We start from the raw sequence: 26,509 nt of genomic DNA on the forward strand, positions 1-26,509 counted from the left end.
CCTACCACCCCCCCACTGATAGTACCTGGTTGCGGGTACGGGCATTCCGTCTTCCCCTGGGACAGAAAGCAGCACAGCAAGGAGGTGCAGAGGAAGGGAGGCAGAGAGGCAACACAGTTAGAGAAGCACAGATGACAGATAGACAGAAAGAGCCTCCTCCGTAGGCCTGGAGGATAAGCACAGGTCAGGGGCCACTGGGATGGCTTGAGATGCAGTGAGATGTGGGTGCATTGAGGGAATCAACTAGCACAGGGATCTCTGCAGAGCCATTATGGGGACTATGATAAGCAGTATCCTCACGTCTGAGGATAAGCAGAGGAGAATCTGTGCTACTGCTACATCTGACAGAATAGGGAGACACTAACCCACTGCCACCCTGTCTGTGTGCATCGTCAGAGCCATGGGAGGAGAGGAAGTGGAGGTGAGGTTAAAGACAGTGGTTACAGGATGAGGGAGAGCAGTGAGCAGGAAGAGCGAGAGAGAGGGAGAGAGTGGGCCCTAGCGGCCCTCCTCCTCCAGCCCCACAGGGTAGCTCATTCACACAACCCAGTGTGAATGAGCGGGGGGTGGGGTACCTTGATGAAGGTCTCCATATTGCCGTTAAACAGCTTATGGTTATAGACTGAGCGCGGCCTAGGCTTCCGCATTTTCTGTGGTTTAGGGGGGAGAGTGGGGGGCCTGGGGAGATGGCCGGTGAGGAGGGGAACAAAAACACCATATGCTGTGAAACAGTACAACGAACACGCAAGGCTGAAATGCAGGTATGAAAACATCATCTCTCAATAGCCCTGACTTCCGCCTTCCCAAATATCCCCCTGTACTCTGTTTATCAAGAGGAAATGTGTGTAGGCAGGAGGAAGTGATCCACATCCAAATGTTGAACATTTAACCAAAACGAGACGTTTTATTACTGGTGTGTGTTATTTAAAGCTGAAAGGCTATGCCCTGTAATGAACCCCTAAACAGTGCTAGGCTGGGCTTTGCTGCTGGGAGGTCCTGAGGGGCTGTATGGCCGGAGGCGTCGGGTCCCTTATAAAACCCACTCTGACTGACGTATTGAAAACTTGACTCCAAATGTATAGCTTAATGTAAACATTATTAACCAGAGCTAATAAAATCAAGCACACCTGCTGATAGTTCAGGTTATCCCACCCACCCGCACACACACTAACAGCTACCCAGCATTCCTGATCCATCTGCACTGCGGTCCTGAAGCCCTTCCCAGAGACAGACAGATCAGTGACACATACCGCACTATCCTCTCTGCCATCCAGACAGAACTCTAAACACAGCCTCAACCATTCTGCTCATTGTTGCAACACATGATGCTTAGGTTTGTATTAACTCCTGGCAATAAGGTTAATGGAGTATAAAACAATGGATGTATGTGAACAAGATGCTCTGAGAACTCCATACTGTATGATCTGCCGTAGTTTATTCCTTTACTCTCTATTAGACACCCACTGAAATCAAATAACCTTATAATATATATTATATTGTATGCACCATGAGAGTAGTTATGTCAAAGGCAGGGGATTTGAAATGGTTTAGTTTTCTTAAGGCATCTTACCTCGTAGTCCCACATTCAGCCCTTTCTCCTGGAAACACAGAAGAAGAGAGAAATGTCATTAAGAATATGAGTGCATGGCATGCACAGTGTGCAGGCTAACTCCTGCTCCTCTATCAGGGCTCAGTGAAGGATTTAATGGGAATAGTCAAAGCTATTGAGGGAGAGCTGAATGGTCTAGGGACAACAGCATCCTTGAGACAAAGGCATTGAGCTGTCACCATAGAAACTCCAGAGGGGACCCTGTGGGGGGCAGGCCCACTCCCTCAGGGAAGAAAAGGGGCTCTGGGTGCGAGGCGGAAGGCAGGGGGACTGGGGGTACATCTCACACTGGTGACACTGAGCGATGTCTGCGCTGGCTCACTGAGCCCTTTGTCCCAAAGCCCTGCGCACATCTCAACACACACAGCAGCACATGTACACACACAGCAGCACATGTACACACACAGCAGCACATGTACACACACAGCAGCACATGTACACACACAGCAGCACATGTACACACACAGCAGCACATGTACACACACAGCAGCACATGTACACACACAGCAGCACATGTGCACGCAAAAACACTAAACCCAACCCAAACTCACACACTTTCATGAATACAAGTTCTCCCTCTGTCTTTCTCACACGCACACGCACACACACAACCAATAAACCTTGCTAGTCTAGCCTTAGGTAAAGACAAGACATTGAGTATAGGTTAGGCAATGAAGAAGTCAGTCAGTCCTTATTACTGTTATTCGTATGCATCAGAAAGGTCCTCCCACTAACCACAGCTTTAACAGCCAATAGTTAATAAATAGAGTTTAGTTGCTAGGGTTGAGAAAGGCCCTTTGTCTTTTAAATATAATCAATTGAGCATTGACTGAATGTGCCTCATTGTGTACAGCAAGCATAAAAAGTACAGTACACTAGTCCAGCATTCTGTTGTTCCCTTTCTATCAGCTTTAGAATGAGAGACGAGAGTGATGACTGACCCATTTCTCTATGCATAATGTTGGCAGTAGATGAGACTAGCAGTGTGGTCTCTGGAGCGTTCATGTGGAGAAACAACAGTGCATTTCCTGCCAGTCATTCCAGTGAGTGATAGCCTAGCCTAGCTCAGCTCAATGAACCCAGAAATTACACCCCCTTTCTCCAGCATGGGCAAAGCACAGGCTGGCTATACAAATTCTGTTTTAATTTCATATCCAAACATAAGGATTTAAGTGTCTCATTATAACTGCAAGAATACCGTAGCAAATAACACTTTGCTAAGCCCCACCCCCTTTGGTTACTTTTGCAACCTTGGACAACCTTTTTCCTGGAAAGCCCAATTCCCCATTAAACGACTGGTGAAATCCTCTCACAATGATCTCAAACTGTGTTTTTAATACACAATGGAATTAAACACAGACTACCCCTTGCTAATCAGGAAACTCTTGGATATGTTGTGGTGGACTTCCATTACAATTGCTTCACGGGAACCTGGTAAAATTCTGTTTGTGTAGCTAGCCACTGAATAGCTCTGAATTCACTGTCAGCATACAGTCAAAGCTATAACCACTTTTGGAGCTAACTAGTGCATTCAAATCGTATCCTGATGTCGACAGCAGATAGCAATGATATGAACATAAATGTTGAGAAAACAAGTGATATTAAGTGGCTAGTGAGACTGAGAGCTAGCTAACCTGCTGAGCCAGCAAACAATTAAGCTAACAAAAGTAGAATTTCGGATTTGAAAAATACTTCATTAACAGGTTCTGCATTTCAGGAATCACAGCACCAAGTACTCCTGGTGCACTGTTCAATTATTTAGCCATTAAAAAAAGTATTAGCCTCACTGGCTTTCAACAGATTTAAATGTGAGCATGTCCGAGGTGTTGTCTTGACAACAGTTGCTATTAATTCGATTGCAATTGGTTGCCCCAAATTATGGGGCGGGGCTTAGCAAAGGGTCAATTGGTGACTGAGTACTTTTGCTAAATGAGCCGAATGCTTTATGTAAAAGCTGCTAACTCGAGGTTTCAGTATTCTAAACCAACACATCAACTACAGCTCCATAACCTAATAATAGGGAATTAATCATCACAATGGTGTAATTTTGTATAACTGTCTGTGAATTCTACCTGCGTTAACTGTAGATATTCATGGATGAAGATCTGTGATTTCCACCTACAACCCAGGAGGGTATGCTTTCAGGTTGGCAGCTATCCCAGCCATGTTGAGTAGTTTCAATGTTGACATAGTGTTGTAGTAATCTATACAGCTATGTCTGATGTGTGCACCATGTGGTATTCTCCATGGTCACTAATAACACATTCATGCACGTACACACACACACACACACGCTTAATGAGCAGGCCTGATTGATCACCTCAATAATTAAGCATGTTTGGTACCTGCAGCCACCATATGTCACACCCATACAAGTCCGTATTGCCCAGCGACAGCCCTGAAACCTGAAGGATCTGGAGAAGGTCTGTATGGAGGAGTGGGCCAAAATCCCTGCTGCAGTGTGTGCAAACCTGGTCCTCTGTAGCTCAGCTGGTAGAGCACGGCGCTTGTAACGCCAAGGTAGTGGGTTCGATCCCCGGGACCACCCATACACAAAAATAATAATAAAAATAAATAAATAAAATGTATGCACGCATGACTGTAAGTCGCTTTGGATAAAAGCGTCTGCTAAATGGCATATTATTATTAAGACCTACAGGAAACGTATGATCTCTGTAATTGCAAACAAAGGTTTCTGTACCAAATATTAAGTTCTGCTTTTCTGATGTATCAAATACTTATGTCATGCAATAAAATGCAAATGAATTACTTAAAAATCATACAATGTGATTTTCTGGATTTTTGTTTTAGATTCCGTCTCTCACAGTTGAAGTGTACCTATGATAAAAATTATATTATGCAAAAAATATTATGTAATTGTTTATATATTTCTGCCGAAACACGCTTTTAAATGGATAGTCATTTGCTTAATGACTGGAAGTCTATGGGAACAGCTAGTATGTCATTGCGCTGATGCTAGTAGCAATGCACCCACCCTTGCCATCACTGCTGAAAAGAATCCTAGGGGAAACACTGAGTGTGAGTGTGTGTGTGCGCGGCTATGCGCACACATGGCCCCATCTGGTTGCTCCTGCTGTCCCTCTCTATTAGGTGAACCCCTGGTGCATCAGCAGCTGCGGAGATAGGCCTGTGCTGCTGGGTGCTGGGATGGCCTGATTGATTGGGCGTAAACTGCTCATGGCTGAGGTGACAAGGGTCCCCCTGGGAGGGGCCTCTGTGAGAGGGGTGGGGTCTCTATTACCCATAATCCTCCAGGACCCTCCTAGAGGCTACAGCACAACATGCAGAGAGTAGAGGGGATTGTGATGTTATAGTGTTTCCTTATGATACCTTTGATGCACTTAAAGACCTCGCCTTTGAATATGAACTGAACTCCTCTTCCCTGTTTCACCCCTACTGCACCTTGAGGGGACACAAGTCCCTGTGGTGTCCTCCCTCCTCAGCCTGGTTCAGCTCTGCTCATTAGATAAGAGCACCACAACACTACTGGCCCTGAGGGCGGCCATTTTACAGACCCGTCACCTTTCCCAGGGATCCCTGGCTCATTATAAGCTAGGTGTTGACACACTAGGCCTGGTGCCTGCCATTAACATCATTGTGACCAGAAGAAATAGGAACATTAAGAGAAGGCATGTCGAACTAACATTGATGTCTATAGACATGACGTCATTGGTGGAGAGACTTAGGGCCCTTACCTTCTCCCAGTGTCTGCTTCAGGAGGTCATGCTTGGCCTGCAGTTTAATGATGAGGTTGCTGCCGTTCAGGAACTCCTTGAACTTCTGCAAACCCAGACAGACCAGATGAAGGTGTCAGTGAGTGAACAGTGTTAATGGGATGTGACTGGAACAGGCAGAGCCGCCCGCCATCCACCACGAAGGCCAGAGAACACAGTCAGTCTCACTCTGAATGGCACAAATTCAATCTGTTCCAAGGATAATTTAATTTCCATTGGATTTCCAAAGCATACGTGTTTTGTGGAATAGTGTGACTGCTGATGGCTTTGATGTGCACTAAACTGACACTAAAGGTCCTTTTAGTCAGGGAAAAAGGCTATGGTAGTACAGCTAGGTCTGTCACTTTAGTGTGAAACAGATATAACAGGCAGTTGCCCTCAAACATGGCTGCATATCTTAGGGCAAAACAGGCAGGTATGACAGCTATGTATAACAGGCAGGTATGACAGCTATGTATAACAGGCAGGTATGACAGCTATGTATAACAGGCAGGTATGACAGCTATGTATAACAGGCAGGTATGACAGCTATGTATAACAGGCAGGTATGACAGCTATGTATAACAGGCAGGTATGACAGCTATGTATAACAGGCAGGTATGACAGCTATGTATAATAGGCAGGTACTCACAGTGAAGTAGAAGACCTCTGTCTCCTGCTGGTTGGCCCGTCTCTTAGCCACGTTCAGTTTGCTCATGTAGGTCTCAGAGGCCACCGACTTGATGGACTCAGTGGAGCGGCTATGCTGGAAGGCATCAGACACATCAAAGTCCTCCACAGTCAGCATGTCCTGGAGCATCTGCATGGTGGCATCCAGAGTCTTCCTCACCTACAGCAAAGGCAAAGATTCAACAACTCAAACCATGATAAAAGAACCAGGATTTCCTCCTCATATGATCCAGGTCCTTTTGAACATCTTCAAGGTTCAAAAGTAAAACCACCCTATGCCACTTGCAAGGTCAAACGTGAGTGATCACTGGCATATCCCATTTCAAAGACAATAACAACGAATGACCTTTGATTGTAGCTGTCTGACACCTAACAGCCTTCACCCCCTAAGGCAGGTACAGGGCTCATTCCTAGGCAGCGTACCAGACGACCTGCCAGTCAGCCATTCATCAGAATAACAGAAGAATATGAAGAGCATTTGGCCTGGCTGGATGAAATGCCGGCTGTATGTAAAAGGGATGCAGGCTCTTTCTATACAGCACTGAGATTGATCAGGCTCATTCCCAGAGTGGCACGACTCGTCCATTACCCGGCAGTTATATGAAACGTTATGAGACATGATGAGAACCAGGGAGATATGAGATGAAGCTGAGGCGTAGCCATCAGGGCAGGCTGTAGCTAGCTAGCCAGGGTCATTAGCATCTCCATTAGCACCTGCATCCACTCAGAGGGAGAGAGAGCTGTGTGTGTATGCTGCCTGCTGCCTGTTGCCTGCTGCTCCCACTGAGAAGGACCACTCCTCACCACGCACAATAGACCATCATCAGCGATGTACTGTATCTACCTGGAACATGCATCCATTAGTGTTATCACACAAGCTCAATATCACAAGCTAAAGATCCATTCTCAGCTCCCAGGGAGTGTGTGTGGGCCACTAAATTGAAATTGTGGTGAGAGCTGAGAGCTGTATCTATAGTTCTGAGTTCTGGCATTTCAGAGACTTGGGCAACAGGGGCGACAGGGCGATCTCAGTGGGGTGATGCAGCAGACACACTGGGGGGATGGACGCTATCGTGAGCGCTCACCTCCTCGTTCTCGATCTTGAGCGTGGCTAGACGGGACTGCAGCTGGTGGTAGCGCATCAGTAGCTCAGTCTGCACAGGCTGCTGGGCACTCACCTGGCACACCTGAGGGGGCACACGTAGACAGAGGTAACTTTCAAAACAAACATCTTTCTCCCTTGTGCTAGTGCAAAGATACCATTTACTGTGTAGAAAAGTGACAGAATACCATATCAGTGATGATTTATTGTGAATGGGTGGGTCAGAGTTTGTTCAAATGGAATTGGATGGGGTGTCTTGTATTTAGGGGTGTTTGTGAGAGAGATGGATAGTGGCACCAGAGTCGAGTTAGAAGGCACAAAAACAAAACCATTCTGTACCTCACAGAATTGGAAAAAGCATGCTTAGAAACATTGTTTCTGTTGGCTTGAATGTACTTTCCATGGTTGAACAAATCTATTGGTTGTACTTGTAACTTGGATCAGTTTCAATAATGACAATCAATATAGTATGAATCTATAAATGTATCAAATGTATCAGTCATTTAACACCTCTCACCTCGTCCCCCATGTGGGGCAGGTACTCGAAGCACATGGGAGGGCAGAACACCTGGTTGTGCATGTCCATGATCTTGTGCTTGTCACTGCGGGAGTCCAGGTTGTCCACGGCGTTCTCAATGATGTCCAGGCCCTCGTGGCGACTAGTCTCCAGGTTGTACTCAGCTGACAGGTAGGTCCTGAAGGTACGCGCCAGGCTGGCGTGGTAGCCCAGGTCACAGCACTGAGATACAGGAAACACACTCATTATAGTATAGTATAATACAATAATGAATATAGGAGTAGAATATAATATAGGCATTTTTCTTGACCACATGACCTGACTGTAAGCCTACACCAAGGGTCCAGAGTTTTCTAGCTCAGGTCACATGACTAAGAACCTCCTGGCCCTAATTGTGAACAACCTGACATACCAGTCTGAATCCATTATACAAAAGTAAATGTGATAAACTCAGTCTTTATCATTCCCACGATTCAGTTAAACGATTCCTCTCATTTCCTACAAGCACGTTACTAACCTGACCTTTCAACATGAACTAAATTCCAAATTAGACACTGCTACAGGTTAACAGGCAGAAATAGAATAATAGAATAGACCGAATTAAAAGCGCAAGCACAGCAGGACACCTAGGACTATTAGCTCAACCATGGAGCTGCATAAACTAACCTAATTACTGTAGCCAAGCAGAGCAGAGCGGTGAGTGGGTTGTTAAGAGGCTGGAGGGGCCTGAGTCAGACTGCTTTGTGATTCACTAAACGCTCTTTAATAGACGCACAGGAAGTTGCACTCGGCTCCAACGATAAATCCCCATAGCAGCATTTATTTTATAACAGGGTCAGTGTACAATGAGGAAGGATACGGCAGCACAGAGCTCTTTATGGTACAGAGTTGTATTTCAACAGCCACATCCCATAACAAACACACTGGCAGGCTGTAATGAGACCCATGCCTTGATTTCATCAGGGCCCTTCAATCATGAGTAGATTGTAGCAGGAGTGCTGACAGGCAGAATAATGGTACTGAAGAACTGATTACATTGTTTATTTACATGCAAAAGACATCTGCGTTCTATTTCCATTTATTCTAATAGACAGGGCTGACTTTTGCAGTGTGGATGTACACTAGCACAACAGTTTTCAGCTGTGCTAACATAATTGCAAAAGGGTTTTCTAATGATCAATTAGCCTTTTAAAATGATAAACTTGGATTAGCAAACACAACATGCCATTGGAACACAGGACTGATGGTTGCTGATAATGGGCCTCTGCATGCCTATGTAGATATTCCATAAAAAATCAGCCATTTCCAGCTACAATAGCCATTTACAACATTAACAATGTCTACACTGTATTTCTGATCAATTTGATGTTATTTTAATGGACAACAAAAATGCTTTTCTTTCGAAAACAAGGACATTTCTAAGTGACCCCAAACTTTTGAACGGTAGTGTATGTTTTGATGTCTTGCTGATAGTGACTGTTTCTGTGTGACATGACAAACAGGCCCTTCTCCTCTGCCCAGCTCGTGGCGGCACGACCCAGCACAGCGAGTCATGCTCACAATCCCTTTCCCTGCAGGATGGCAGGATTTGGGATGACATGGCCCCTTTCGCATGCCAGACACAGGAATCAGCTCCAACAAAGCCTGTCTGGTGGACCCCTGTGTTGATGTTTAGAACTGTTTAAAATCTAGCCAGCCTCAAGCCTCTAAGTTCAATCACATCATATGCATACTCTGAATATGCAGGATCTCTGTATCCAACTCCCTGATCAGTGGAGAGTTTTACATTTTACATTTACATTTAAGTCATTTAGCAGACGCTCTTATCCAGAGCGACTTACAGGAGCAATTAGGGTTAAGTGCCTTGCTTAAGGGCACATCGACAGATTTTTTCACCTAGTCGGCTCGGGGATTAGAACCAGCGACCTTTCGGTTACTGGCACAACGCTCTTAACCACTAAGCTACCTGCCGCCACGCTCTTAACCACTAAGCTACTAGAGCTGGCCAGACAGGCCTAGGGCAATACCAGGGAGGGAGGGGGGAGGGGGCACATCTGGTGGTAGAGTCACCAGAACCACCAGGTAACCCGAGGCTGAATGATCCCTGCAAGAACCACCAGGTAACCTGGGGCTGAATGATCCCTGCCAACCACACTGGCCACACTGCTGCCTGTATGCACACAGCCTGCACCCAGACCCAGGCTAGGGTTTCCTCCCTCTAGCCAGTAGTGGTCTACAAAGCAAACTCGTTCACCAACCGTAATCACAGACTTCGCAGGCAGGCTTGCTGCTGGGGTGTGTTGGCTTTGCATTTTGAATTATGATGGTGGTTCACCTAGATATGGTATTTTCTGTCATGTAACTCTCCATTTCTATTTCTATAATCCAAATAATACTTTGAAGGGGAAGTTGTATTCTGTTCAACAGAACACATGTATTAGATACGGACCAACAGAAGAGGGTGAAAACCCTGATGTTATTGTAGATTTGAAGAATGAAGTAAGAGAGGAAAGTGTTTTGTTTTAAATAGATTCTGATGAGATTCTCCCTTCACTATCCTGTAAATCCAGTTTTCCTGTGGCTGTGGTTCCTCTCTGCCCTGTAGAAGTAGGAAGCACATTGGACCAGAGGAGTTTCTATGCACGTGTGAGTGTGTGCATGTGTCAACAAGGGTCATGTTTCACCATCAGTGTGTTTTGCTTGGCTCCCTAGGAGAGTGGGGTGTGTGACTGTGACAGTGACAGGCAGACACACATGCTCCGCTCCACATCTCTCAGCACAGCTCCCTAAAGGAGCCTCAGCCCTCACAACACTCCCAGATAGATGAGTGCATGACAGAGACAGGAGAGGAGAACAGGGGGAAGAGAAGAGCAGTAGGAAGGCATTCTGACTGTCAACTCTGATCCATTTCCATGACAGGAAGTCATCATTTATATTCTAGAAGAATCCTAACAATGCAATACAGCAAATGGGCTGCGAACACTAAAACAGGTGGTGAGAATATCTAGTGTAGCCACCAATGTTAGACCAACATTAGACAATCCTGCTGAGAGATACAATCAAAACTGTGTGCCTATCGCATACTTACATCAATCATATCAGCGACATCGTGGATGTAGTATTTCGCCACAACGGCATTCGTTGCTGCCAGGTTCAACAAATAGTCGTTGCGGGCTTTAGTGCACTTCAGCTTGTTCTCTGAGTACTTGGCTTGTCTCTGGGGGAAGGAGAGAAGAAAGAGAGAGAGAGTGAAAGAGAGAAAGAGGGGGGAAGAAGTTAATGGAATTAAGCAACGTTGAGTTTGCTAAATGGTACTTGCACAATAACATAGGAGTACGCTCTCTCTCTCTCTCTCTCTCTTCTCTCTCTCTCTCTCTCTCTCTCTCTTCTCTCTCTCTCTCTCTCTCCTCTCTCTCTCTCTCTCTCATCTCTCTCTCTCTCCTCTCTCTCTCTCTCTCTCTCTCTCTCTCTCTCTCTCTCTCTCTCTCTCTCTCTCTCTCTCTCTCTCTCTCTCTCTCTCTCTCTCTCTCTCTCTCTCTCTCTCTCTCTCTCTCTCTCTCTCTCTCTCCTCTCTCTCTCTCTCTCTCTCTCTCTCTCTCTCTCTCTCTCTCTCTCTCTCTCTCTCTCTCTCAGAGTGGTCGGCTTACACAATGGACCTGCACCCACTCTCACACAGCCTTACTATCCTATTCATTCACATAATACTGAGAGGGTCCCTCTGGCCTTAGCCAGCTAAAATGGACCCAGCATGATTCTAGCTGCCGCACAAAATACCACTTACAGAAGTAACTAGGCTGACAATGTACAGTACTAGCAGCAGTCCCAGCCAACAGCACTAGCTGTTAGAGATACTATGGTCATCAAGCCTTTAGGGCTGACCCCATTTAGTCGACTGGTCGATTGTTTAGTCGAGCAGTGGCAAATATATATAACAAAAATGATGGCACACGAGACACCTGTCTGATTCACGCCTGTCTGAGTGGACTAATCCATTGGGGATGGCACACCAGTATCACCACTAGTACATTTACCGTTAATTCCCATCATTTTTTCGAATCTACGTTTGTTTGGTTACGGTGATTTCTGTTAATGCATTCAATATATTGTTATTACAGTCTAAATGTTGTCATTATAGGAGTGGACACGTTGTTTGGAGAGCGCACAACCTAGGCTACACAAATTGTGGTTTATTTAATTCCATTTACGAGTTCTCAATTTATTCATTTTATTTTGTTTGGAGTGCTCCTGTCAATCTTGAGTAAGGACACGCACTTGATTACGCATAGAACTAGGCTTAGGTTACCTGGCCTGCGCGCAAATGGATACCTATAAATGTGCCCATTTGGGGATCTGATACTATTTCTGATTGTCTTAACTCACCATCACTGTGGAGCTTCTCATGGTAATTTTTTCTTCACCGCAAACAGTAAGTAAACGAAGTCTGTTGTTACATCCATTGAGAATGACAATAGTTCCTCAACGTAGCCTATTTGAAAAATCTTTCCAGCTCTCTCCTTTTCGATAACCATTCAGCATGAAAGGTGGGAAAAAATAGTGCTCTGGTCAGGTGGAAACTTCATAAAATAGGCCTACCTGATTACCTCCTATCCCTTGTCTGGAGCTTACTGTCTCTGGAAACTCTGAGGGCCCAGAATATTTTATAGATTGTTGAAAGTTTGCTAGCACGAGTTTCGGGCTGACCAAGTTAATAGTTGATACAATGTTTTAAGTTCCTTGCAGACAGGCCATGCGTAGCCAATGTGATTTATAGGATATTTATTTTTATCCGGATATTTTCTACCAGCGGGCTGCAATGTTTTTATTTGTTGGCTTTATATAGGCTATTTTTACATATTGGCAATGGCAATAGAAGTTACTTTTAGATTTGTATGATTTTCATTTAGATAGAGGTTTGATTAACCACGACATAGATTTTGTGTGTATTGTTGTGAATTGTTAGATACTTTGTTAGATACTACTGCACTGTTGGAGCTAGGAACACAAGCATTTCACAACACCCGCAATAACATCTGCTAAATATGTGTATGTGACCAATACAATTTGATTTGATTTGAGATATTATTATAAATTAAATTAAACTGTTCCACGAAATGTGCCTATGAAAATATAATAACTGGCACGCAGATCAGTAGAAATGTTACGATAACTTGGCACTCCAAATGGAAAAGGTTGCCGACCGCTGGTGTAACCTATTACCGGCAACTTCAGGAGCTTAAAGGCAGAATCTGCGAAGGCCAGCAGCAGCGGACAGCAGGAGGAAGAGGGTCGGGAGCAGGTTTTTTTCTTCTGGTCAGGCTATATTGATCTCTGGCTCCCTTTGTGTGTCTTTATTTTTAATCGCAGTGCTTAAAGCATCAGACATGCTCAGTAGCCTACATATAGTCGATTTTATTCAAACATAGGGTGGGTCTATATATTGAAAAATACACGTTTAATAATGTCGACCAATCGACTGGTCGGCCAATATTTGTTTTTGTCGGGGACAGCCCTACAAGCCTTGGTGTCACTCTCACCTTCTCCTTCATCTTCTCGATCTTCCTGACGGAGCTGCGTCTCTGGGGCCGGTCCTCGTGGCGCAGCAGGTTGACATTGAGGTCTCCAGACTTACTGAACTGCTTCTCCTCCTGCTTCTCAGCATCCTTCAACTTGCTCTCGGCGCTGATGCTCTCTGTGTGGTACATGTGGTAGGTCTTCATCACCTGGAGGAGCAGGAGCAGCACAGAGGAAGGATGAGGAAGTTGCAACAATAACTGGACATAGGATTCATAGACTTCACAACAGTAGACAGAGCAAGTAAATGGGTGATCTGAGGTGACACCTAGTTTGACACGTTTCATTATAATCTGTGCCCTAACTAACAAAAAATGTTACACCTTTTGAACTATTTCCCTTTGAAATAATGACTTGCAGTGAGACTGGGTCTGTTTCATAAAATACTGCATGAGGGGCTTGTGTTTCATCCATGGTGGCAGGGGCTCAGCCCAGTGACAAGGACAGGGAACAGGATCACATCAGTATTCTCATCAGGACCACAGCTGGCCATGAATATGCATAACAGGGCCAGGCAAAGCACAGGACATCACAGCTCCTTTATCTCACATCCACAGACCAGTCTGCATCCAGAGATCCAACGACTTAATGAGAAACTGCATAATATACTCTCTTCAACTTTGACACATATGGAAACTGTTATTTGCTCCTTTGTTGGCCTAAGCTCAGTGAGCGTACACACAGTCAGTTGATGTTTTCAATGGAGGGCTGATTGAATCAGGGAGCCCAGGGCTGTGTATGGTACTATAGCTCATCTCATCTGGGCCAGACTTGACACATCCACACCCCCTCTCCTCCCCCTTCTCCCCCTGGATCTGGCTTTGTAAATCAGGATAAACTGTTCATCACCTAATGCTTGTTCATTTCATGCCATTTGTGTGGCATAGTTACACCATTGTGCACTCTGCCTTTCCCCTCCCTACTGTGATCTCTCTGCCTTTCCCCTCCCTACTGTGATCTCTCTGCCTTTCCCCTCCCTACTGTGATCTCTCTGCAGTCCGACAGTCATTATTCCCTCTGTCACAAATAAAAACAAATAACTGTAATGGATGGGATGTACAGTAAAGCCCTTTCCACCAAAAACACTGGTAATACAACTTGTCTAGTTGAATACATAGACTAATCTTAAATCTGTTTGTTAAAGGGGCATTGCACTTAAAAGCGTGATTTTCCATGTTTTAGAATAATACAGGTTGGAATAATACTGTGAAATTGTGAAAATTATAATAATACCATTTTAGTGTAAGAGCTGTTTAAAAAGACTGCCTGAAATGTCAGTTAGTTTTGCATGGGTGGAGTTTTGGCCTGCCTGGCGACATCACCAGGCGGTATAAGTTAATTGACCAATAATAAAAAGAGTTTAAAACCTCTACCAATAACAGCTAGTTTTAAGGTTACATATCCCTCCCATTAGTCTAAACTAATTAGGTCCCGCTCTCAGACCACTCCCAGACAGTCCTAGCTAAATTATTGTGCTCGCAATGGTGCAGCTGTAAAACTTTTTGATGATCTGAGGGCCCATGCCAAATCTTTTCAATCTCCTGAGGGGGAAGAGGCGCTGTCTTGCCCTCTTCACAACTGTGTGGGTGTGTGTGGACCATGTTAATTCCTTAGTGATGTGGACACCAAGGAACTAGAAGCTCTTGACCCACTCCACTACAGCCCCATCGATGTGGATGGGGGCGCGCTTGCCCCTCCGCTTACTGTAGTCCACAATCAGCTCCTTTGTCTTGCTGACATTGAGGGAGAGGTTGTTGTCCTGGTACTAAACTGCCAGGTCTCTGACCTCCTTCCTATAGGCTGTCTCATCATTGTCGGTGATCAGTCCTACCATCTTTGTGTCGTCAGCAAACTTGATGATGGTGTTGAAGTTGTGGCACGGCCACAAAGTCGTGGGGGAACAGGGAGTACAGGAGGGGACTAAGCACATACCCCTGAGGGTCCCCAGTGTTGATGGTGGCAGATGGGTTGTTGCCTACCCTCACCGCCTGGGGGCGGTCCGTCAGGAAGTCCAGGATCCAGTTGCAGAGGGAGGTGTTCGGTCAGCGCATGCTCTGAGTATGCATCCTGGTATTCCGTCTGGCCCCGTGGCCTTGCTAATGTTAACCTGTTTAAAGGTCTTACTCACAATGGCTATGAAGAGCGAGATCACACAGTCGTCTGGAACAGCTGTTGCTCTCATGCATGGTTCAGTGTTGCTTGCCTCGAAGCGAGCATAGAAGGCATTTAGCTTGTCTGGTAGGCTCGCATTGCTGGGCAGCTCGCGGCTGGGTTTACCTTTGTAATCCATGATAGTTTGCAAGCCCTGCCACATCCGTCGAGTGTCAGAACCGGCATAGTAGGATTCGATCTTAGTCCTATATTGACGCTTTGCCTGTTTGATGGCTAGTTGGAGGTCATAGCGGGATTTATTATAAGCGTCCGGACTATTGTCTCGGTCCTTGAAAGTGGCAGCTCTAGCCTTTAGATCACTGCAGATGTTGCCTGTAGTTCATGGCTTCTGGTTGGGGTATGTACCGTTGAAGTCAGAAGTTTACATACACCTTAGCCCAATACATTTAAACTCAGTTTTTCACAATTCCTGACATTTAATCCTAGTAAAAAATTCCCTGTTTTAGGTCAGTTAGGATCACCACTTTATTTTAAGAATGTGAAATGTCAGAATAATTGTAGAGAGAATGATTTATTTCAGCTTTTATTTCTTTCATCACATTCCCAGTGGGTCAGAAGTTTACATACACTCAATTAGTATTTGGTAGCATTGCCTTTAAATTGTTTAACTTGGGTCAAACGTTTCAGCTAGCCTTCCACAAGCTTCCCACAATATGTTGGGTGAATTTTGGCCCATTCATCCTGACAGAGCTGGTGTAACTGAGTCAGGTTTGTAGGCTTCCTTGCTCGCACACGCTTTTTCAGTTCTGCCCACAAATTTTCTATAGGATTGTCTTTGTTGTCCTTAAGCCATTTTGCCACAACTTTGGAAGTATGCTTGGTGTCATTGTCCATTTGGAAGACCCATTTGCGACCAAGCTTTAACTTCCTGACCGATGTCTTGAGATGTTGCTTCAATATATCCACATAATTTCCTTCCTCATGATGCCATCTAATTTGTGAAGTGCATCAGTCCCTCCTGCAGCAAAGCACCCCCACAGCATGATGCTGCCACCCCCGTGCTTCACGGTTGGGATGGTGTTCTTCTGCTTGCAAGCTACCCCCTTTTTCCTCCAAACATAACGATGGTCATTATGGCCAAACAGTTCTATTTTTGTTTCATCAGACCAGAGGACATTTCTCCAAAAAGTACAATCTTTGTCCCCATGTGCAGTTGCAAACCGTAGTCTGGCTTTTTTATGGCAGTTTTGGAGCAGTGGCTTCTTCCTTGCTGAGCGGCCTTTCAGGTTATGTCCATATAGGACTTGTTTTACTGTCGATATAGATACTTTTGTACCTGTTTCCTCCAGCATCTGCACAAGGTCCTTTTCTGTTGTTCTGGGATTGATTTGCACTTTTCGCACCAAAGTACGTTCATCTCTAGGAGACAGAATGCGTCTCCTTCCTGAGCGGTATGATGGCTGCATGGTCCCATGGTGTTTATACTTGCGTACTATTGTTTGTACAGATGAACGTGGTACCTTCAGGCATTTGGAAATCGCTCCCAAGGATGAACCAGACTTTTTTTTTTTCTTGGCTGATTTCTTTTGATGTCAAGCAAAGAGGCACTGAGTTTGAAGGTAGGCCTTGAAATACATCCACAGGTACACCTCCAATTGACTCAAATGATGTCAATTAGCCTATCAGAAGCTTCTAAAGCCATGACATCATTTTCTGGAATTTTCCAAGCTGTTTAAAGGCACAGTCAACTTAGTGTATGTAAACTTCTGACCCACTGGAATTGTGATACAGTGAATTATAAGTGAAATAATCTGTCTGTAAACAATTATTGGAAAAATTACTTGTGTCATGCACAAAGTAGATGTCCTAACCAACTTGCCAAAACTATAGTTTGTTAACAAGAAATTTGTGGTTGAAAAACGAGTTTTAATGACTCCAACCTAAGTGTATGTAAACTTCCGACTTCAACTGTACGTACGGTCACTGTGGGGACGACATCATCGATGCACTTATTAATGAAGCCGGTGACTGATGTGGTACACTCCTCAATGTTTTCGAATGAATCCCAGAACATATTCCAGTCCGTGCTAGCTAAACAGTCTTGTAGCTTAGCATCCGCTTCATCAGACCACTTCTGTGTTGAGCGCAGTACTGGTACTTCCTGTTTGAGTTTTTGCTTGTAAGCAGAAAGCAGGGGGATAGAGTTATGGTCTGATTTGTCAAAGGGAGGGAGAGAGAGGGCCTTGACCGCGTTGCTGTGTGTGGAGTAAAAGCGATTTAAAGTTTTGTCACCTCTAGTTGCACAGGTGACATGCTGGTAAAAATGCATTAAAATCACCGGCAACAAGTATTTTCTTGTTTGTTTATGGCCCTATACAACTCGTTGAGTGCGGTCTTGGTGCCAGCATCGGGTGATGGTAAATAGACAGCTACAAAAAATATAGATGAATACTCTTGGTAAATATTATAGTATGCAGCTTATCATGAGGTAACTCAAGCGAGCAAAAACCAGAGACTTCCTTAACATTAGAGATCGCGCACCAGCTTTTGTTAACAAAGAGATACACCCCTCCTCCCTTCTGACCCACCGTTCTGTCTGTCTGTCTGTCTGTCTGTCTGTCTGTCTGTCTGTCTGTCTGTCTGTCTGTCTGTCTGTCTGTCTGTCTGTCTGTCTGTCTGTCTGTCTGTCTGTCTGTCTGTCTGTCTGTCTGTGGGTTAGATCCACTCTGCTGTCTGTGGGTTAGACCCACTCTGCTGTCATTCTGTCTGAGATGTAAACCCATTCGGCTGTCTTTCTGTCTGTCTAAATGTTAGACCCACTCTGCTGTCTGTCTGTGAGGGTTAGACCCACTCTGCTGTCTGTCTGTCTGTCTGAGGGTTAGGCCCACTATTATGTGGTCTGGCCTCAGGAGGTCTTAGCAGCTCATTGAGCAGCCTTGTAAAGTACAGCACAGATGTGTGCAGCGTCTTAAAACGCCTCCTGGGCGTGTAACTCAGCAGTGAGCAAGACCCAGTACTAGAACTAGATGTTAGACAGACTGAGAGCCTGACATTAACGCTAGCTTGTTCTCTTCCTGTAGTAAATGCTCACTTTGTATAGTATCATCTGACCGGATGGTATGACTCCCTTTAATCTGGAAAAAGAAGGTTATAAGAACATGGGTTAGGGTTACGTCAACCGGAACCTCGACTATTTCCAGTTGACTGCTACTGTATGATATTAAGGTTTCTTAGTCTGAAAAACAGCTTATTTTTATCATCCAGCCAGTTGCTTTCATTAACAGAACTCCACTGCACAAGGCGCTACAAGTCTTAGGAGAGTAAAAAAAACCTGACAAACATCTGAAAGGCAAACACTTCAAAGAAAAAACGTAAAGCAAAAACAAACTCTTGTCTATTCTAGTATATGACAGAGCACACAGTACAAAGAAGTCACTTCAGTGTTTGGGGAAACTAGGGCTAGCAGTGTGCATCTCCCTAGGCTGGCAACCCATTTATCCAACAGCGTGAAAAGAAAACAGGGTTTCCAGGGAACTTTGAGCAGCACAACTAAAAGACCTGCAGCAAAAGACAGAAAGTAATTTGCAGAACATTGAGGTGAGGCAGGGTCTACCTTCCGGGAGGTGTGTGCATGTGGTTACTGTCTCCACTGAAACAATAACCTGAGGCTGTTCTCTGTTTCTGCACTGACGAAAGCTACAATGAACATATTTCATTGTGGCAATACAGACAGACGTGATTTCCACTTAAAGTGAACCGTGGTTGCAGCATTGATATTAATGCTGAGACCTCAACCAACCCAACCTAATATGTTGTGTCAAATATGCCACTTTGATATTTGATTCTGTGTTCTATGAGCCTGTGTATTCAAACCAAATTGGTTTCCTGTAGTTTGTCAATTGGAAAAATATGAACGTGTTGTGCCAAAAGACCTGTCAAAATAAACATGGCCATTATGGCTAACACAATTACAATGACAGTCAGAGGAGCACCCCGGAATGAAACTGGAGAGAGATGGAGAAACCAGACCTGTTGTGAGTCACTTCACCGGGACAGTCATTATCAGACTATACTGCCCATCTCAGACCCAGGGTGGAAACAGAGAGCAGAACATCTCCATCATTACAGAGAGCAGAACATCTCCATAATTTCCATAATTTATTGCAACAAACTTAATACCAGGGCAGCGTGCTTCTGCATTCATTAAACAAACAGCCTCTAGTGTGGCAGAGATTAATAACAAATGAACCAAGTGAACTGCAACAGGACTTTTTGCTCCTGTACTGTCAGGATAATTCAAAAAACTTTAAATATATATTTATGTTGATTAAATGGATCAGAGCAGCCAGGTGAATAATTGATTCTGTGATCCACTGAAGAAATTGCTGGTCTTCGCTCTCATTTCTAATTTCAGGTTCACTACATATAATTCAAGCCACAGGCATCAAGCATCACGCCATCAAATCAATAGCTGTCTCAGTAGCACCAGCAGCAGATACTTTAAATAATGTTTGAACAATGGCTTCAGCCCAACACACTTAAATCTCTCCCCTCTGTGTTAGTGAATGTGAAAGGGATTCACAAGGGATTTCTGCAATTCTACCTCTGGCAAAATGCATTGTTGTTTGCAGTCCATAAGATCTGTCATCTGATTACCAGTGAGCTAAAAGCTTCAACTGTTCCCGTGTTTTTTAACTGCCATTTTATTCAATGAATAATTATAACAATCCTCAATCATCATTATCATCACCATCAGAGTCTTTCTGGAAAAAAGTCACTGCTGTGGGTTTCTGATTCTGATTAGTTCGATTTTTGAGATGGGGCAAAAATGAAATGGGGCACCACAGGAGGCAAATGGGGCTTGAAGAAGAGAGGGACAATTTAAGAGCCTCTCTCCATTATCATAAAACATTATCCTGGCCATTCAATCTGATAGCAGCCCACATATTTAACCAAGCCATGGCTGGCCCTAGCTGTTGAAGAGCAGGTGGAGCAGCAGAATAATTATCTTGTCTGCACCCTGATGCATTTGGACTCCTCTGGCTGTGACCTTGAAATGCACACTGCTGCTGGAGCGAGCCCCCTGGGCCGTACCCCACACAGGGTAGGGTTTAGGACACCAGCCGCTTAAGAGGAAAAACAATCTCTGTCTCATTCATGAACCTGGTGGGGAAAGCCTGGCAGACTCGAGGGCAGACAGAGGTGCTGCTGATGAGCCGTGAGCTCTCATGTCCTTGCCTTTAATGCAGCACAACACTGGGTTGATGATCTTTCTCTTTAAAAGGCGATAGAACCTCTATTCTAACTCCCTATAACCCCTTTTTACAGTGTCGTGGTGGACAGATGGCCTGATCAGCCATGTCCTTTGATAGCCTGTCACTCGTGACATCAGATGAATAAGTCATCGAAGTCTGCTCTCCTTGGGGGAGCTAGAGGACTGCTGAAGTTGCCTGGAGCTTCTCCAGACATGGGCACAGTGTCTCCTTTAGTATGAGCTTCACAACGCGACAGGGGGGCATAAGCACAGTGTCACACAGTGTGCCCTTCATTTCTCCCTGGTCACAAAGGAAAGTTTACAGAAGAGTTAATAAGGCATAGAGAGAAGCCCTGACGGACACATAGATACAGTAGACCCGATGGTTGAGCGAATGGTGTTTTGCATTCCTGTTACCGTGGGCCCAGCCACTGGCACCAGAACATCCTGCAATGTGGAAGTGATTTGAGCTGCAGCCTGCAACTGGCCCACTTGGAGAGAAATGCAACGTTCCATTCTATCATCATAACAATCGCCCACCTCCTCCTCCTTATCATCCTCTACATCTGAGCTCAACACTGCAGTTGGAGAGAGAAAGAGAGAGAGGGGGTTATAAAAAGAAGAGAGAGAGAGAGAGAGAGAGAGAGAGAGAGAGACAGACAGACAGACAGACAGACAGACAGACAGACAGACAGACAGACAGACAGACAGACAGACAGACAGACAGACAGACAGACAGACAGAGACAGAGAGAGAGAGAGAGAGAGAGAGAGAGAGAGAGAGAGAGAGAGAGAGAGAGAGAGAGAGAGAGAGGCCCTGATACTGGTTGTGTCTGGATGTAGAGATGCAACAAGAGGAGAGATGGAATCGATTCTGACAGGGGAGGAGAAGATGGGTTTTGTTGTACTCACAGTGTAGAGTTCGTTTGTCACTTTCACCAGCTCCTCGTGCATCTGAATCCCAATGTCCTTGCTCTGAAAAACAAGGTGTTGGAAAGCAGTTAGGGACAATGCACATCAATCAATTCACTTCTATGATCCAAGTGGATACAGTGCATCAACAAATAGCCAAAATAGTGATGAATATCCTGTATCAACAAACTGACAGGCAATGGTTTTTCAGTGTGTTGGTGGTGATGAGACTGTCTGGATTGTTTGAATCTTGACAGCAGTTTAAGAAGGTGCACATACAGTGCAGTGACCAACAGTATAAACATACATGTGATGGATGGACAGAAACATACATTATTCTAAAAGAGAGACTGCCTGCCAGACCAGCCAGTGGAACACAATCAACCACTAGACTAGTGAATGAACTTCCCATCTGGCCTCTCTCCCTCTCTGACTGAAGAGGGCTGGAGTACGTGTGGTTTCATGTTCCACCCTGCACTGCCTCTTCCTGTGATTTTTACATGTGGGCTATGTTAAGCTACAGATGTTGTGCTGCTGACTGTTAAAGCTGCTGTTTAGTTGTGGTGCTTGGTGGGTAAATGTCACATCCCTCTCCTTATTACCTGCCACCTCTGATCTGCACCGAGTGCATTGGGACAACACCCTCCCAAAATGGCTGAACCATCAACATCAGCATTTATAGTGTTACCACTTACTAGCCTATATGATGTGGTCACACACAATCATGCAGTTCATGGATGTCTTTCCATTTCTTAAGTAGATAATATCAGTAATGACTCAAACTGAGAAAAGGCACAATCAGCCGTTTCATCTTTTCCCTGTTGTCAACCAATGTCCAGATTGTCATTTTGTCATGTCATGTACGGTGTTGTTTTTCAAAAGGAGCCTTGAGAAAGAAGCTGTAACTGATGGAAGCTTGACTTTTCAGTGACATTCAGTTTTCCTATCAGCCTTCAAGATGGAGGAGGACTATGAGTAATGTGTTTTACAGATGACAAATACACTGCAGCATTTACACCCATCCCACACAACCTATCTAGTGATGACGAGAGTGGGGAACACACCTGGTATTGTGGGAGCTCAGTGAGAGAAAGTACTTGCTAGCACAGCGGTACGCGCCACAGAAAGCAAACTGTTCCTAGATTGAGACTGCATGGGTGTGTGAATCCACCCACACAACACATTACTGTGTTTTCACAGAAAATGAAGTAGGGACACAAAGGAAATAACACCTTTACTAACTTCACAGAAGTACAACTCTGACTAACCTTTTCACAAAAGTTTTTTCTAGAACACATACCTTGAGTAATTACACTCTCAAACTATATCTCACTGTTAACAGTATCTTTCATACTACCCACACACACATAAAGGACGTTTCACATTCCCACAGTGTACCCAAAGCCTACGCTGTCTAAGAGTCCCTACTGTTCCAGGCCCTAGCTCTGTGTATACTGAATATGATATATGGTCCCTATACCTCCATGTCTGCTAGGATTTATGGTTCTGCCTGCTATGGTGGCCCTCCCTGGACATAAATCATAATGGAGGGTAATACTGTGGGATCGATAGAGCCAGCAGCACTGCTACACTCTGACTCTATAGCACAGAGCCAAGCACCAGGGCTATTCTCTAAACATGCACACACATGCACGCACGCACGCGCGCACACACACACACACACACACAAACACACACACACAAACACACACACACACAGAGAGAGAGCGAGAGAGAGAGAGATACAGGTAGATGCAAGTAAGCTTGCCTGAAGGCACACACACACCCTTTTCATACTTGACCGCACATCATCTATTTTTGTATGGGTTACGCCAAACAGGTTGAAGCTATAACCATAAAAACCAAGCCCTAACATACGCAGGCTGATGAGTCAAAATTGGAATGTGGAATCAATCACGGAGGGAGGGGCTCATAGCAACAGGAGGAGGGGCCAGCTGAGATGGAATTTTCTGAGCTTTCTTTGATTGGACAATGGTTGTGCGTCCCTCTGTGGTCCGCCCTTTAAACTATACTGAGCAAAGATAGCGAGACAGAGAGAGAGAGGCAGAGAGAGAGAGAGACAGAGAGGGAGAGAGAGGGAGAGGTAGCCAAATTCTTTTATTTTACATTCAAAACTCCCAGAGAGGACAGGAAATATGTCATGTTAAATCAGATATGAAAGTGCCTTGGCCTGAACATGATAAGTGGGAAGCTCTTTGTGTGAGGAATATGTGAAAGCCTCCTGGCAACTGGTGAATGGCATTTGTATGCATGGGTGGCTCTGATGTCAGACATACTGCAGAGAGAGAATGTACTGCAGAGGCACTGAGGGAGCAGAGAGTGGAAAAGTAAGAATATGGATGTGTCAAGTCAGATAGCGCTGGCCTAAAACTGCTCTGGCTGTCGAGTCAAAAATAATAAATTCATGAAATTCTCTCTTCTCTCTAAAAATAGAGAAAAAATGAACACAGTGGAGCCTGATTGCATTGTTTGTTCTATTTTTCATGACCGAATTTTGAACTGTGCACCTCACCAAGATCTTGCAGTTCTCGACTGAGCAATTGGCTCGACATGGGTACCTTAAACACCAATAACTACCTGAAAATGGTAGCTAACTACCTGTAAAAGCATAAAATATGTCTTTATTAAAAAGATTGTGAGACCTTGATAATGTTCCCACGGGTGTGAGAAACCAGTCATTACCATACCAGACAGGCAACCTAGACCAGTGGTTCCCAACCTTTTTCTGTTACTGTACCACCAACTGAATTTTGCTCTGCTGGAGTACCCCTGAAGTACTCCCTCGTGCATTTTACCAGTAGGTCTATGGTCTCATGAGTCTTCTCAAGTCCCCTTGTGGATAGGCCAAGTACCCCCAGGGGTCATAGTACCCCTGGTTCGGAAGCACCGACCTAGAAAATCACAGTGTTTCCCCTAGCATTTTTTCCTGCAGTGGTGGCAAATGTAGCAGGGGGGACATGCTAGCTGTTCCCACAGACTTCCATTCATTGAGTCAACGACCATAAAAGCATGTTTCGGCAGAAATATATATACACTACCGGTCAAAAGTTACACCTACTCATTCAAGGGTTGTTCTTTATTTTTACTATTGTCTACATTGTAGAATAATAGTGAAAACATCAAAACTATGAAATAACACATATGGAATCATGTAGTAACCAAAAAAGTGTTAAACAAATCAAAATATATTTTATATTTGAGATTCTTCAAATAGCCACCCTTTGCATTGATGACAGCTTTGCACACTTTTGGAGGCCAGGTCATCATTTTTAATAACATCATATTTTTTGCAGCAGTGGCAACAATTTAGCAGTGGTGGGCCACTGTTAGGTATGGCCATTTGAAATAATTTCATTATTCAAATAATATTAGGATTTTTTTTTCGAATATCCGTATAGTCGAAATACGTGTTTTTTTTTTTTTTTAGACTGTTCCGCTCTGCTGCTGCTACAGCAGCGGGCGGAGGAGGGGCCGGTGTGTATAGATTTGTGAGATGGAGAGTGAGACTAGAAAGTAGCCACGATGGCTCACGCTAGTCAGACAAACTTGTAACGTTAGCTGCTTGTTCTCTTATCATCCCATGACAGTGCCTGTCTTGACTGCATCAAATCGATGTAGAGAAGATAGCTAAGCTAGCCAGCTAGCTAACTAAGTTAGCCAGCTAGCTAGCTAACTAGCTAATTTAGGCTACAATATGCTGCGCTCCCCGTCCTTGTAAACAAATAACACCATGATTAAGAACAACAACCTTGTTGTAGCCCACTCCTTCTCATTTAGCGAACTTTTAATTCCGTAATTTTTATTCCATTTTGCATTGATTAGAAATGTCTCTTCTAGACATGGAACCTCTGACTGTAGAGCAGCTTTGATTGGCTGACAAAATAAACCAGACTCAGAGGCTACTAAACCTCCAACAGAGAACACCTCACTCAGGAGAGAAATACTACAACCAAGACCTGTGTCTTTTTCCCAGAACAGATCCAGTCTAGAAAAGGCCCAGAGTTATTCCTGGTCAGGTCAAAGGTCAGATCACATGGTCAGGAAAAACTCATGGCCCTATTTATGGAGTATTCATTTATGACTATCTGGATATCAGAAATCTTGGGCATCATCGGGTCTTTCTTTCATCATCGGGGCTGCTTGATCGACTTGTAGCCTATTCAGCTCTCTCTTCCATTCATTTACTTGACAGCTACAAAGCTAGGCAGCATATTTCTTTGACATGTTATCCATTGTCACTGCGAGGCCTGCCAGCAAGCACGCGTAGCTCCATTCATATTACCAGCTAGAGGAAAAGCTACTTGAGGGCAATTTACTGACTAACAGGAGGCTGTGTTGTTCTGTTTTCAGCCCTGGCTGGCGCTCTCTAAAGCATGTGTTGCTTGTTTCCCCCATTCACATTCCTGCTGACACACACACACACACACATAGTGGTGTGTCAATGGAGGCTGGTAACGCGGGTTGGGACTCACCTCCAGGAAGGCCTGCCAGGTGTAAACAGGGGTCTGGTGTTTGGGTTAGACCTCAGTCATCTCTGCTATGTGCTGACACTGGGCCAGACCCTGCTCACACCAGCAGGGGCCTATGGGGGGTTAGGGGGCCAGGGGGGTACCCTATCCTGCTGTACCCTGCTCTACCTCAACCCTGCTACTGCACTACTACTCCACATGCCACATGGAACTTATTTATGCCCGACGGAGCTATACAAATCCAATGTGCTGGCATTCGGGTCAGTTGATAATGTAGCCGCTCAAAACACATCACTGCTCACATAGTCTCACAGAACCATCAATCTGTATACTAAAGAATATGGAAAGGATGGAGGCAAATTGCTTTCTTTCAGACTCATTTCAAAGGCCCAGGTGAAAACTGGTTTGAATGTGGTCGTAACCTTAAGCAAAAGAGCAATGAGGTCTGGTGTTATTTGTGTATGATAACGATCTTAGAGAAAGGCCAATCGACATCCTGCCCATTACTGCTCAGCAAGT

General features: G+C 44.7%; 1 protein-coding gene across 2 annotated transcripts in view; it reads right to left on the reverse strand.

The window, feature by feature from the left end:
• The window catches only part of LOC311138083 (SLIT-ROBO Rho GTPase-activating protein 3), a gene marked incomplete at both ends in the record, with an annotated part of 109,955 nt that overhangs the window by 25,066 nt on the left and 58,380 nt on the right, over nucleotides 1-26,509 (reverse strand). The window contains 9 exons of one of the 2 annotated variants that reach the window (XM_084172742.1): nucleotides 26-56; nucleotides 1,571-1,598; nucleotides 5,326-5,410; nucleotides 5,996-6,193; nucleotides 7,119-7,220; nucleotides 7,653-7,874; nucleotides 10,741-10,869; nucleotides 13,187-13,372; nucleotides 21,501-21,563. In XM_084172742.1, coding sequence (XP_084028868.1) covers nucleotides 26-56; nucleotides 1,571-1,598; nucleotides 5,326-5,410; nucleotides 5,996-6,193; nucleotides 7,119-7,220; nucleotides 7,653-7,874; nucleotides 10,741-10,869; nucleotides 13,187-13,372; nucleotides 21,501-21,563 — 1,044 coding nt within the window. Of the gene's footprint in view, nucleotides 1-25; nucleotides 57-575; nucleotides 679-1,570; nucleotides 1,599-5,325; nucleotides 5,411-5,995; nucleotides 6,194-7,118; nucleotides 7,221-7,652; nucleotides 7,875-10,740; nucleotides 10,870-13,186; nucleotides 13,373-21,500; nucleotides 21,564-26,509 lie in introns of both variants that reach the window. The other variant, XM_084172741.1, reaches the window with a different exon arrangement.

The sequence above is a fragment of the Coregonus lavaretus genome (genome assembly GCF_964263955.1).
Source record: "Coregonus lavaretus genome assembly, chromosome: 12".
Taxonomy (NCBI): domain Eukaryota; kingdom Metazoa; phylum Chordata; class Actinopteri; order Salmoniformes; family Salmonidae; genus Coregonus; species Coregonus lavaretus.